The sequence below is a fragment of the Odontesthes bonariensis genome, chromosome 9, assembly GCF_027942865.1.
Source record: "Odontesthes bonariensis isolate fOdoBon6 chromosome 9, fOdoBon6.hap1, whole genome shotgun sequence".
Classification (NCBI taxonomy): domain Eukaryota; kingdom Metazoa; phylum Chordata; class Actinopteri; order Atheriniformes; family Atherinopsidae; genus Odontesthes; species Odontesthes bonariensis.
In genome coordinates this window covers 14,465,922-14,479,232 of record NC_134514.1, presented here as the reverse complement: position 1 = coordinate 14,479,232, position 13,311 = coordinate 14,465,922, and the positions used below count along the sequence as shown (strand labels likewise).

At 39.8% G+C, this 13,311-nt stretch overlaps 1 protein-coding gene across 5 annotated transcripts; it reads right to left on the bottom strand.

Moving 5' to 3' along the window:
* Positions 1-29: 29 nt before the first annotated feature.
* Positions 30-11,676, bottom strand: dyrk1ab (dual-specificity tyrosine-(Y)-phosphorylation regulated kinase 1A, b). Of its 5 annotated transcripts, none has more exons than XM_075473252.1 (13): positions 10,864-11,676; positions 8,984-9,050; positions 8,263-8,281; positions 7,245-7,441; positions 6,855-6,947; positions 6,442-6,630; positions 6,059-6,206; positions 5,657-5,943; positions 5,353-5,499; positions 5,026-5,166; positions 4,605-4,908; positions 4,227-4,351; positions 30-3,775 (listed from the first exon to the last, which is right to left on the bottom strand). In XM_075473252.1, the coding sequence occupies exons 2-13, from the start codon at positions 9,008-9,010 to the stop codon at positions 3,188-3,190; spliced, it is 2,265 nt and encodes a 754-aa protein (XP_075329367.1). In that variant the 5' UTR covers positions 9,011-9,050; positions 10,864-11,676; the 3' UTR covers positions 30-3,187. The 5 variants fall into 5 exon arrangements, with proteins under 5 accessions (XP_075329367.1, XP_075329368.1, XP_075329370.1 ...); XM_075473253.1 differs by lacking the exon at positions 10,864-11,676 and adding an exon at positions 10,085-10,390; XM_075473255.1 differs by lacking the exons at positions 8,263-8,281; positions 8,984-9,050.
* Between the last annotated feature and the right edge of the window lie 1,635 nt (positions 11,677-13,311).

Genomic DNA, 13,311 nt, shown 5'->3' with positions numbered 1-13,311 from the left:
AGAGGAAACAATAAAGACACACAGAACACTTCAGTTAACTTCTTTTTATATATCATACATAAGACTGTCTTAATATAATACAAAGGGCATTGTCATAAACACAGCAAAGTCTTGACTAGATCTTACAATCTGTGGATACATGGACTTATCCTTTCCCCCATGCTGTTCAATTCTATAGTGCATGTTGCATGTACAAAAAAAGTGAAAAAATGTGAAATCAAAAATGAAAAGGATCAATCCAAATTAAATAAAAAGGATTTCAACTTCTGTTGGGTGTTCAGATATGTCAACAAGTATATGTTTGTGTATAACCCACAAACTCAACAGGTTTATGAAAGATGGAACCATTTTTCAACCATGTGCTTCTCATATAACCAAAAAGTAAGGTTTGTGATGTACATGCACTTACAATATACCCTGTGAAAATTATTAAGGTTTGAAGATCTAGCTTTCCCTGTTTGATTCAAACCCTACCTCATAGTGTTGTCCTGATGTAGTCAAGTACCTTTGCCAAAAGGCAAGGTTTTGCCACTAAGAAAACAGGAGTTCCTGCCCACTGAATGGTCACCAAATTGACAAACATAATCAACATACCAGCAGGAGCAAGGTAGTGAGTTCTATACTTCCTTTATTAAAAAAATATAAATATATACATAAATTCTATTTCAACTATTAAAAAGGGGCTGCATTTCATGACAACTGCTCTAAATAAGAGGTCAATCAGCATGATCTGAAATAGGCGCACACTTACGAGTCACTGCAGTCAATTTTTTTCTTTTTCAGTCTTTATTTTTGGAATGTTTAGTACCAGTATGAGAGCCAGTAATAAAGCCACTGACAAGTTCTAAATGTCTCAAATTCAGCGGGGGTATGAAAAATGATTGCAAATTTGCAATTAACCTTGACATCCAGATAAAACCCCAATCTCAATATAGGTAGCTTTACATTTGTGTTTGTGGAAATGCTGAGTATGACTGCTTGCGATGGTCTCTCCTACAAAATGACGACAGCATGACCTTTGGCCTGCCCTCAATTTGCGAGGTGGCTGTGGGCAGGTTTTCTTCTTTTTTTTCCCCATTATTTTTTCCTCCAATTTCAAAGCTGGTAAAATGAGCAACAGAAGAAAGAAAGCACTTCAAAATCCCTGATATAAAAAGAAAAAAAAAGAAAGGAAAAAAAAAAACGAAAAAGAAAAAAAAACAGAAAAAAAAATCTGGTAACTGACTAATGTTTTGAAGACATGCATGTCTGCCTAGGCAAAGCAATGTGATTGTGGGCTGACAGACACCCTTTTCCCTTTGAATAGGACAACAATCGTGGGGATCTGACCTACCAAATCAGGACTATATCATTCAACACAAACTGATTTGCCACAATTATCCTTACCCTGGCAAGATAATGACAGTCTTGCTTCGTGGCAGGAACTAGCCAAGTTGACCAAATGATGTATGAAAGGCAGCAACACCCTTTGAAATAGTATGATGGGGGCAAAAGAAAAAACGACGACACAGAAATAGAACGCATTAGTCTCCTTTTTTTTGTGTGTGTGTGTGTGTTTTTGTTTTAAACCATCAGCCTCTATCTTGCTACTCCGGAGCCTGCAGAGTAACTACCAAATTCTCTAACATACCAAAGTTTTAAAAGACTCCCAAAATAATCTACCAATTAATATGGAAACAGTTTTGGTAAAACGTTGCAAACAAATCTGGCAAGAATACACAATAGCCAACGGTCTCGACAACGGTCTCCAGTTTTGCTAAAGTAATATATTGCAGCTGTTTGAGTTGACGTTAAAATAAGATCTTGATAAACTTTGCGTCAAAGTGGTGAACTGCTACATTATTGGTTACAGACACCTATATGCTATAAAACAACTGCTTTGGTATAAAAACATATCCAAAGGGAAAATAAATTCTTGTAAAATTCACAGCATAATTTGAGGAGAAAAAAGGCAGTCACTTAACTCGTTTTTTTTCTTCAGTTTCCATGTTTTGGATGGAGAGACTTGTGCAGGTGGTTCTGATGAGGAACTACATGCAAAGGGGGGGGGGGACCCAAAACAAAACAAAAACATAAAAAGGGTAGACTCTGGAATAGATAGTTTTTTCCACTGCAAAATCCTTAACCAGTGAATTTCAAGGAAGTAATGTTTAGGAGGTTGTTGTGTACAATAAGACCCTGTTATGTGGGGCCCTGCTGAAGACGAAATCTTTGTCGAGAAAGGCCTCAAATTACCATTCTTATTTACCTTTTCTAAGTTGTTTTAATTTCCTTAAAGAATTAAGGGCTGTCTAGAGAGAAAAATAGAGAAAAGCCATCTTAATTCAAATGATAATGTCCAGCTCCATCCCATTCCAAGTCCATGAGTCATAAGGCCAAAGGGTTATCTAGAACCAGCCACTGACTGTCTTCCTTTCACTGGGCTGGATCCTTCAGTCTCCCATGCCCGTCGCTGCTCTCGCCTGTGCCGGGCCCGGTAGCAGCTTGCAGGACTACGGGGCCTCGAGGCCTGAGGGGTGGTGCTTCCCTCTCCTTTCCCCCCCGATTGGTGTCAGTATCCACCTGCGGGGGTCTCTTCTCCACCCGGCCAGCACACGCATAGGGACTCCACTGCTATGTGCTCCCCTTTAACAGAGTCACACAATACCGACCAACAACAAGAAATATCACCGCAAAGACTTCCCCTCATTGTCAAGCTACAGGATTTACAAGCAGCTTTTATGTGAAATTTCACTTAAAAAAAGGGCAAAAATAATTAACAACCAGTGGAACAGTAATGTCAGGCAATCCACGGTTTGGACCGTAAGAGGACGCCAAGCATTTCATCACCAACAGCTAGCTGCGAAACAGCTTCAAACTTTGCTCTGAAATGCTCCTTAAAAGATTTTGCCACATAATACCATATGGTGATTATTTGGTGGTTACATGAAACTGGTGAAATGGTAAGATGGGATGTCTCAATCTCACTATGGTTATTCCGCAGTATTATTTTGTGCCTAATGATTGCAAAAGAAAAACTGATGAAAATTACATATATACTTTTTAACAAAGGTTTTTCTCTGTAGTAGCGGTTCAGTGATATCTCCCTTCTGACGTGAGCAGCTTTTGTTCTCAACACACCTTGTAGTAAAAAACACCACCTTAAAAATGACGCACAGGGGGAACACACAGCCAAATGTCAGTGCAGTCACGAGCTGGCCATAGAACTCTGCTGCACACACACTCCAGTCATTGGAGACTCCTCCCGGTCCATGCCTTGCCTCATGCCTAGGTGGCCTTCCGCTAGGTAGTGGGCAGGCCCTGTGTTCGTGCCCATGGAGAATGCAGGGTGCGCTGCCATGCCAGTCTCCTGCCGTGGGTTCGAGAAGGCACCTAGCCCCATGCTCAGCCCACCATTCTGACCAAAGTCAAGGGCTCCAGCGGGCAAATGGCGGAGCTGGTAGGCCTGGTTGCCATGGTTCCCAGTGGAAGAGGACGATGTAGAGGAAGAGGAGGCAGAGGAAGACAGGGAGGTCATGGACAGATGGCCATGAACCACCTCCATGGAGTCCTGTGTCGAGGAGCTGTGTGTCGGGGAGGTGTAGTGGCGTGGGCGTGGACGAGTAGCCATCATCTGCCCGTGGTGGTGATGAGCATGTGAGTGAGGATGCAGGGCCTTGGGGTGCTGAGGGGGAACATGGAAGGTGGTCTCCTGGACTGGGTGGGTCTCTCCAGTGACTGCCTCTGGTCCAACGCCACCTCCCCACACCAGAGGGGGTGGGTAAGGCTGTCTTGCCTGTAAAGCAAACGCACGACTCAGTTGTGAAAAACAGCTGAACCATTTGAAATTAATTAAGTTGGCACTGCCTGAACGTTCTGAGGTGCAAAACGCAGTGGATTTGCTCTGCTTACTTTTCACATTTTGTGAAATTAAGTTTAAAGGTTCACAATTAAACAAAAAAGATCAACTTCTCATCATTACAGGCCTGATGCAGACACTTGATGACCTCAATATTATAGCTTTATAGCAACACAGCAATGGGTTGAGGTTGAAGGTAAAATCTATGTTTTAAGTGAGTTAACAGTCAAATTTATTGACAAGAAAAGATTTAAAATAAAGTTTAAAAGCCAAACAAAAGAAACGTAAAAAGACTTTCTAATAAAAGACCAATTTTAATTTCCCCCAACTCATTATCTTTATTTGGTGTCAGATCAAACTTGAGATCTTTTGATGGTAACTTGCTGACCTGTGGACAGAGGCTGTCACCATCGATGGCAGGCATGGTCGTGCCAAAGTGTCCTCCACTGTGCAAGTGGTGATGGGTAGGGTCTGATCTTGCTCTGCCACTGGTACTTGTCCCAGATGATCCTCCTAGGTATTAAACAGTAATATTAAAAAATAAATCTTCAACAGCTACATATCAAATGTCACAAAAGGAAGACCTAATGTTTATCGTCAGACATCACAGTGGATTTTAATGGCCAATAACTATTGTGGTCAATAATTTGGACCCTTAAATTATGATGTCATAACATATCGTTTTTATATTATCTTGAAACCAAACAAATGACATACTGTTGTGTATTATGTCTTCAGCAGCTCAGGAGTAAAAACTGACCATTACCTGAACTAGAGGAGGTGCTGGAGGTGGTTCCTGAAGACTGGGATTGCTCTAATGCGGGGCTTGTAGATACACTACTGCTTGTATTGGTCCCCTCGTCCGCAGTCTTCTTAAAGAAGCTGTGCTGCAGGGCATAGTAGGGCTGGATGCGGCTCTTAGGGTCATAGTCCAACATCCGGAGGATCAGGTCCTTGAACTTCAAGTAGTCAGCAACAGCATGGCCAGACTCCCCTGCCCGCCGGCCACCCGGACCCCCTGTCTCCACACCCAGGATGGAGTGGAGCTTCCGTGAAGCTGGAGGCTTATACTGTTTAGAGTACACAGACATTAAAAGATTAACTTGCATTTCCCTTCTTTATCACAATGTGTATGTCACCGTTTCACAATAATCACCAGTCAGTCGGCGTCAAAACACTGAGCTCACCCTTTTGCCATCTTTGGTCTTCTTTACACTCCATGTACCATCCGAAAGCTTCTCGAAGAACTTCCTGGCTTTTGGGGCTAGGTCCATTATGTGATTGGGCGGGATACCAAGAACCTCAACTATTTTGTTCATCTGGTCCACCTAAGAAAAATGTTCAACCCCATTACTTAACCTAACAGCTTGGGATTATATAACTGAATTCTCATTACATAAGAATTCAATGTTAACTTTATTTGAAAGCTTGTTATCAAGTTAAAACTGTTGCCATTTGATATTCTCAATCAAAATGACACTCCAGAACACAAGTAGTGTTTCAGATTGTTATACCTCATTGGCGCCGCTAAAGAGAGGTTCTCCAGTGTGCATCTCAACCAAGATGCAACCCAAGGACCACATGTCGATAGCCAGGTCATAGGGCATTCCCAGCAGCACCTCTGGGGATCGGTAGAAGCGACTCTGGATATACTGGTATATCTACACAAACAGGGAAAGAAAAATAATAAAAAGAGACAGTGAGACTGACTATTTACCTCTTTACCTTGAATCATATCACTCAACTGCAATACATCTTTGTGGGACATTCTTGCATACATTCATTTAATTGCTGACATAGAAAGTTGCACTTAGATACCCTTTGTCCCAGTTGGCATGAGCTGCCAAAGTCCACTATTTTGATGGCACTCCTCTTGGGGTTACAGAGGAGGATGTTCTCAGGCTTCAGGTCACAGTGGATGATGCTGAGCTCAGGCGTGGCCAGGAAGAGTAGTGCCGTGCATAGCTGCTGGGCAAACTTCCGGGTGAGATTGAGTGAGACGCCACGGAAGTTGGTATTTCGGAGCAGGTCGTATAGGTTATAGGACAGCATCTCAAACACGAGGCAGAGGTGGTTCCGAAACATGAAGTGACGCTTTAAGTGAACTGAAAAAAATAAAAAAATAAATGAACCATGTTAATCAAACTTGGGAAAAGCTCATTAATTGTATTTTCTTAATGTGTTTTGTCAGATTGAATGTAAAGTTCTAGAGTGGATTACCAATGTAGTATTTCATCTCGGTATCATGTTTGTTCATGAGCTCCAGGAGGCGCACTTCTATCTGGGCTTGATTGAGGAAAGCTTTCTTGTTCTTGATGATCTTAATGGCAACCCATTCTTGCTCTGCTCGGTCATATGCTTTGACAACCTGATGATGCCAAAAAGAACACATCTCAATGTCTACAACTGTTAAATGTGAACGGTTTATAAAAGATTAAACATCAAAATTTCAAACTTTTAATCACAGAAAATAAAAAAATCGTAGGTGGCCTAAAATATCTTTAGGTTATTTATACAAAGCAATCATAATCTATTTAAATATACTAATACAACCCTTTCAATCACATCTGATCAGATCATGTGTGCAATTTATGATTAATCACCTGTCCAAAAGATCCTTTTCCTATCAAGGAATCAATCTCATAGCGGTCCATCCACTTCTCCCCATTCTTGACGATGTAGTCATAGTTATCATCGTCATAGCCATCATTAAAGACTTTCCTCTCCTTTTTGTGACTGGAGTCTTCACCCTGACCCTGTTGGTGCCGTCGCTTCTTTTTTGCATAATACACCTGTCAGTTAAGAACATATATCATGTAATTACATGTGCAGGTTTGACAGAACTTTGCAAAGAGGTACAGATACAATATAGAATCTTATCTTTTAAGAGTTTTATTTACAAAACACTGAATAAATACTGATTTGATCATCAACATGGCAGTTCAACTTTCTGTCAATTAGCTTAAGTAATCAATAGTTGCACCTGTAGGTATATTTAAAGAAAAGAACAACGAACCTCATTGATGTGTTTGTATGTTTTGATAAGGTCAATGGAGAGCTTCCTCAGAGGAGCTGAAGTTGGGTCACGAAAGCACTGGGGCATGTGCCTCTGAAGTAGCAAAGGTTAAAAAAACATTAATTTTTTTTTTTTTTAAAACATGTCATGAATAAAAATGCATAGCAAGTGGGTAATTAACAGCTTAATAATATAGTGGTATCATCACATTTAATACAAATAATTTTGCACAATGTAACATGATTAGACTGAAAGAGACATTTGACGAGCAGCTACTCTGCCTAGTGACAGCCAAAAAAAGGGGAAGCAGACTTTCATATCACATTAAGTATTGCAATTCTTGAAATTCTTCTAACACCACCATGTGCAGGGGGGGTAGGGTTAGTATACCTGATTGGCAGTGAGCTGTGGTGTCTGGTCGCTGTACGGTAAGACCGTAACAGATTGGTCAGTGCTTGGCTGGTGGCGGTCACTGTACTGCTGGTGCGTATGGGGCATTGGAGCAGCCATCTGAAGACCAGCAGTGTGTAAAGAAAAAGAGGGCGCAAGCCGGACGGACGAAGGTTTGCATGCTGAAGTCTCTCCTCCTGGAAGAAATTAACTCTGTTAGGAGTTGCACATTAACTTAATTCAAAAGCACATACAGTAAAAGAGAAAGGAGAAAAAGGGTAGTAATATGGCCATGATTCAGCTTTATTTCCTCCTTTAAACAAGCAATTTTTGGTCTATAAATGAAACGGGTAAAAGCTATCTTACTCAATGTGCAGATTATAATATGTGTAGACATTATTTGCTGTTTAATGTAACAAATAATAATACCCTTAACACAAAAATATAAACATTTATCATTTAGAAAAGGAAATATTTGCAAAATGCAAATTGAGCATTTCTAGTATTTACATGTATATTGAAAGAATCAAGCCCATGTCTTAAAGAAAAAAATATATTTGATTAGTAGTTGTCAGGAATAACAAGGATTAGTACATTGTTAAGATAAATGTAAGGTTAATACATAGGGTCTTTTGTTAAGCATGTAAAGTAAAGCAAATGTATCAAAAGGATAACCAAAAAAATAGAATACAACAGGAAGATATCAACCTTTGTGAAGAAAAGGGAGAAAAACAGCAGGTTTAACAGTGAAAAGGGGTGAAAATACAGCATCTCCACAATGTACAGTGAATCATCCTTCATTTTCAGCCAGAAGGAATCAAAAAATTATTAAATAGCATGTTCAGCTATCAGCATCTCTCACCAGACAACACAATTCACCAGTGCTACACAGTAACCACTATTCAGAATCCCAGCAACAGCACCTAATTAGCATAGCCTATCACCACAGAGATACAGCGTGATTTGGCAAGCCCATCAATGCACAGACCAATCACAACGCAGTATGCAAATAGCCTACTTTTGTTGCCAGGGCAGAGCTGCTCCCATTTTCCAATGAGAAAACAAGAAATAAACAAGAAATAAAATTGAACTTTGGCACACTTAGACGTTGCTTTCAACACAAGAGCCTGACAGCAAAATAGCTGCACAGCCCAAAACCTGCACTCCATCTAAGAGCGTTAGAAAGCTGACCCAGCTTTGGAAAAGCAAAAAATACACATCCACTGACAGAAATAAGAGGAACTGTAAGATGATAGAGCACAGACCAACACTGCATTTTAGAACTAAGACATAGGTTATTTTACCATCACTATATAACCTTCATTAATATGTACAATTCCAGAAATAATAAACATAAATCAGACAGTGATTTTTACTTAAATCTTTACAACTTTCCTATTAAACCCAAAGCATTAAAAAATAATAAAGACAGCATTTTCATGATGACTAATGTCTGTTTTTACTGCTTGTTCTGCTGTTTAAAATAAAATGTAATAAAAATGTCACTACTTTGAGCTTGAGCCTTAAATAAAAAGTTTAATAGCAAAAGACAGAAGAAAAAGAGATAATTATTGTTCTGACCAGTCTAAATGTTTCTACACTTTGGACTTTTCCGTACTTGATAGGGTCCAAAATTTTCATAGAAGCCAAATTCAAAGAAGCAAAATAAGTGAAAGAGAAGATCATAAGTGAACTAACTCCCCAATAAAGGGTTAAGGGCTTAATATACAGCAGCTAACCTGGATGCATCTTCTGTAAAATTTCATATCATCCTGGGAGGAGAGTCCAGCAGCAAACCACAACCCACTACAAAGAATAAAAACACATTATTATCATTTTGCATTTTAAGTGGGATTTAAGGTCATTTAAGTTAAGAAGAAGGGACAGAGGACCACTTAAGAAGCGAGGACACCCCAAAACTTTTATAAGTGTGTTGGGCATGACTGTATTTGTAGATATTTAACAGCATAAAGCTCACATTTAAAATGTGGTTTAAAATCTATAAGATGAAATCATCAAAAGGTAAGCTGCTTGTGGTTCAGTCACAAATAGTTAAGGCCAGGCAATTCAGTTTTCACAACAGAAAACATATGAAGTCACTATAAAGCTGTTAAAATATAAAATAGTTTAACTGATAACGTAAATTGACATGGTTGTGGGCCTTGAATAGGCTCGCTCTCCTCTCAGCATATTCATAGTGAATATACTTTTCAATCACACTTACTAAATAACTGGGAGGGGGACTAAGCAATAAAATACTATTATAAAAAAAATAAAAATAAAAAAAAAGCTTTTTTTTAGCCAGGACCAAAGATAACAGACTATATTTACTGTACAGGCCTATGCAGATTTACAAAAACCTGAAAAAAGGAGTTTGATCTAACACCATTTTATAAACAATAGCTAACATTTGACTAACGTATACGTTTAAAATAAAAAGAATTAAGAAAATAGCAAAACTCAAAACTGCTGGAACAATTGAAGCTCCTGTAGATTAAAATAAAGCCATTTTCAAGTAGACTTGTAGTTCTTTAGACTCTTCTTAACATCTGATTATATTTAATGTTCAGTACTGACATATGAACAGTTCCTTTCCTGGCTCTAGTCATTATGGCATCAACGGGCCTATTTAGGTGTAAATATAACGACAGCTAGCTTGATATTAGTAGCCATATTAAATCAGAAGTGCTGTTTAAAGACCTCTGAAACAAGCCTGTGTGCCATCTTTTCACGCCCAACTGATTAAATCCATTCCAAAGCAGAATCAAACGTAACCCATCCAAACAATTAAAAAGCCTAACGTTCGTGTAAATACAGTCCCCGAGTAGCTCTGTACTTACAGATGATAAGGTTGATCTCGTCATGGTTGAAATTTAGGAAGCATATTCAGTTTTAATTTTCGTCCTCTCTTGCTACATTATCGTTCGTGTAGGACTCCAATTCCTCAAATAGATGACAAACCTTTTCAGGATCACGTTACCGTTAGCAGTCTAACTAGCTAACGTTGTCGCCGTTACCCTGAAAACTGCGGGACAGGCGAGCATATCTCTCACCAGTCCAACGTTAGCTAGTGACGCTGTGTGCAGCCAGCGGGTTGTGGGGCCCATTCAGCTGGTTCGTCAACAAGTCAACGTTAACCATTAGCCAAGTTAGCCGAATTAGCTACGAGGCCATGTTAGCATCTAAACTGCAAAATCCAAACGTCTCTGATATTAATATAGTTAGGCACTGCACTGACAGTAAATCAAATCGTGGATGTAAGCTAACACGGCTTCAATCTTACAATGACAGTCTAAAATAGTACGGTTAGCAATAACGTTAACACCGTGCCAGCATGACTCTCCGTCCAAACCCACAAAGTCCGTTGCAAATAGCTCACAGTCAGCAGGACTGCAGCTCCCCTCCAACATAAAAACCCGTCCCTTGACCTACTGACTGAAAGCAAACGTTAACACAGGCTTCAAAAAAATGTTAGCTAGCCGCCACACCATAAGCTACCATTCTCAACTACTGCGTCCATCATTGTTAACCATTCACGCTGCAAAGAATATAAATCCGCGAAAGCGTCAACGCAGCTAATAAATGCTGAATAAAACACATGACATTTGGAATTACTTACCTCTGATGGCACGATCTTCATTTAAAGTCCAATAACCTGTATGATGAGGAAACTTATCCAGCTTGAGATTCTCCCCTCCCTGCACGGTTAGCGAGTAAATCCAATCCCCGTCCTCTGGCCGGCAAACTCTAAAATAACTCGCCAGTCACATCTAGTACGCACTTCATGACCCAAGCTTTGACGAGCAACATACGTAATAAAAGTAAATTTAACAAATGTTCCTATCAGCTGTTGACAAGCAACATGCTAACTAGCACGCACAACTTACTAGCTAACCTTAGCGAGCTGGCTAGCTAGTTGACAAAATGAACGCAGCTAACATTAGCTACCTGCCCTGGCTAGCCTCAAGCTAACAATTCTAGCTACCGCTAAATAAACGTTATGCCAAATACTGATTAAACGCTGTCTTATCAAATTTTGCGTCGGTCAATTCGATAACTGCGACAATGCAGTTACATCCAAAGCATTTTAATCACGGAACAGAAGCCGTGTCCTCTGATAATTTTGGTTAGGAATTTTGTGTCAATTTTCACAAAATGGCGCGCGGTCCAAACCTGCGCAGTGAACCGGCCCGGTGGACCAGAGACACGGACAACTGAGTTAGTGCGGCGCCGCCTAATTATTTCAACTATGTTAAAACGTCGGCCTCTTGATCTTCTTGATTCGATCCACTATACGCATTTCGATATCCAAAAACGTCAAACAAATATCCACTGACAGCATTATTCCGGCGGGAAGGGAGAACATTTGAAAAGACTGAGCTGGGAAAAAAACCCTCCTGACAAAATGGCGATGCTCTAGCTTGTTGCCATGGCAACTGTCAATCAAAAAAATAAAGTACCCGGATGGACCAATGACGAATAAAAACTGAACTGGCCAGAGTTACAGGACACACATAACTCCAGCGGCGTCTCTGTCTTTTAACCACATTTGGCCTGTTGCTACCAGCCGGCAGTGATGTAAATCGTTGACTGTGCTTATTTTTGCAACGTGAAATTGCCATTAAATATTTGGCTGTAGCTTTGCGATACCTTTCTTCTCTCACCATGATGTATCTCCACTAAACATGCCCGTCATCCAAATCCTATGACAATAATAATAACAACAATACTGACAACAATACTCAAAGCTCCTAAAATGCTAAGCCATTCAGGCGACTTCTTTACGTTTGTCACCCTATTAATTCTACTTGAAATGGCTGTTAGAATATTCATTTTATGAGTTATGTAGGCTGTTAAGATTTGCATTGATTGAAAACAGTATGCAGACAACGTAATGCTAGTACAAATAACTCAAGTTGGGACAGGAGTGCCAAAAGACTAGAAAAGTCGTATCTTGTTGGAAAAAAAAAATAATAAAAAAAAAACAGGTGGAACATCTCACTAGATTATAAAATTATTTGTTGTTTTCAAAAACAGAAGAAGGAAAAGAGCAGCCCAGAAAGGGTCTCAGAAGAAAAAGATGGGGAACCCCTCACTCTGTCAACTGACTTTGAGTAAATTGTTTAACAATTTAAGGGTAATGATAAGAAGAATAGAATAGAATAGCAATAGAAAAATACTTTATTCATCCCCCAATACTCAAGTAGCTAAAAAAATTACAAATATTTACAAAGATTGTATATTAGACACTAATAATAATAATAATAATAATAATAATAATAATAATAATAATAATAATAAATTACTAAATAGATCAATTTGAGAAGAACATGTCAGCAGTCACTGTTAAAAAGCCTGGCTGTGGGGACAAAGGACCTCCTGAACCTCTCAGTCCTGCAGCGCAAAGAGATGAGCCTCTCACTGCAGCTGCTCCTATGCCCTGCCATGATGCTGTGGAGAGGATCATTTCCTCCTCAACCGTTGCTCCACCACAGCACTGAGAGGGTCTAGCCTTCTGCCTGCAACAGAACCAGCCTTTTTCACCAGTTTGTCCAGGCGCCATAGTTTTTGTCTGTAGTGCATGCATGATATACATGCATATCATATCACTACAGACATTGAAGGACCTGAGCCGTCTCGGGAAGAAGAGACGGCTCAGGTATTTGCAGGTCCGAACAGTCTCTATCTGCCCTCCATTGATTAAGATTGTCATATTGTATTTTAACATTTTATCATCTATGACATCATTATCAGATTCAGAGAATCCAGATAAATGTCTTTACACAAGGGACAAAGCCAAAAAACTGGCACTGAATTGCAGTGATCTTCAGACCATCGGACAGGCCTGCATTGAAAAACCTACATGACTCTTTAATTCATTTCACTGCATGAGCTTGACAACTAGCATCGAGTAAAGTTTTAACTCACTCATATGAAGACAAAGAAATGATAATGCTACCTTGTCTGGGCCTGACTTCTGTGACAATGGATGGACGCGTAGTGGAAAACTGCTCCGTGGTCTGATGCATCAAGATCTTTTGATTATTTTTTAGAATCAGAGGAGAGG

Coding starts and splice junctions, on each gene's coding strand:
- dyrk1ab (XM_075473252.1), bottom strand. CDS start 9,010: ATGAAATTTTACAGAAGATGCATCCAG. Junction 6,631..6,854: donor CATACAAACACATCAATGAG/GTTCGTTGTTCT, acceptor CTTAACTGACAG/GTGTATTATGCAAAAAAGAA. Junction 4,909..5,025: donor AGACCAAAGATGGCAAAAGG/GTGAGCTCAGTG, acceptor TACTCTAAACAG/TATAAGCCTCCAGCTTCACG.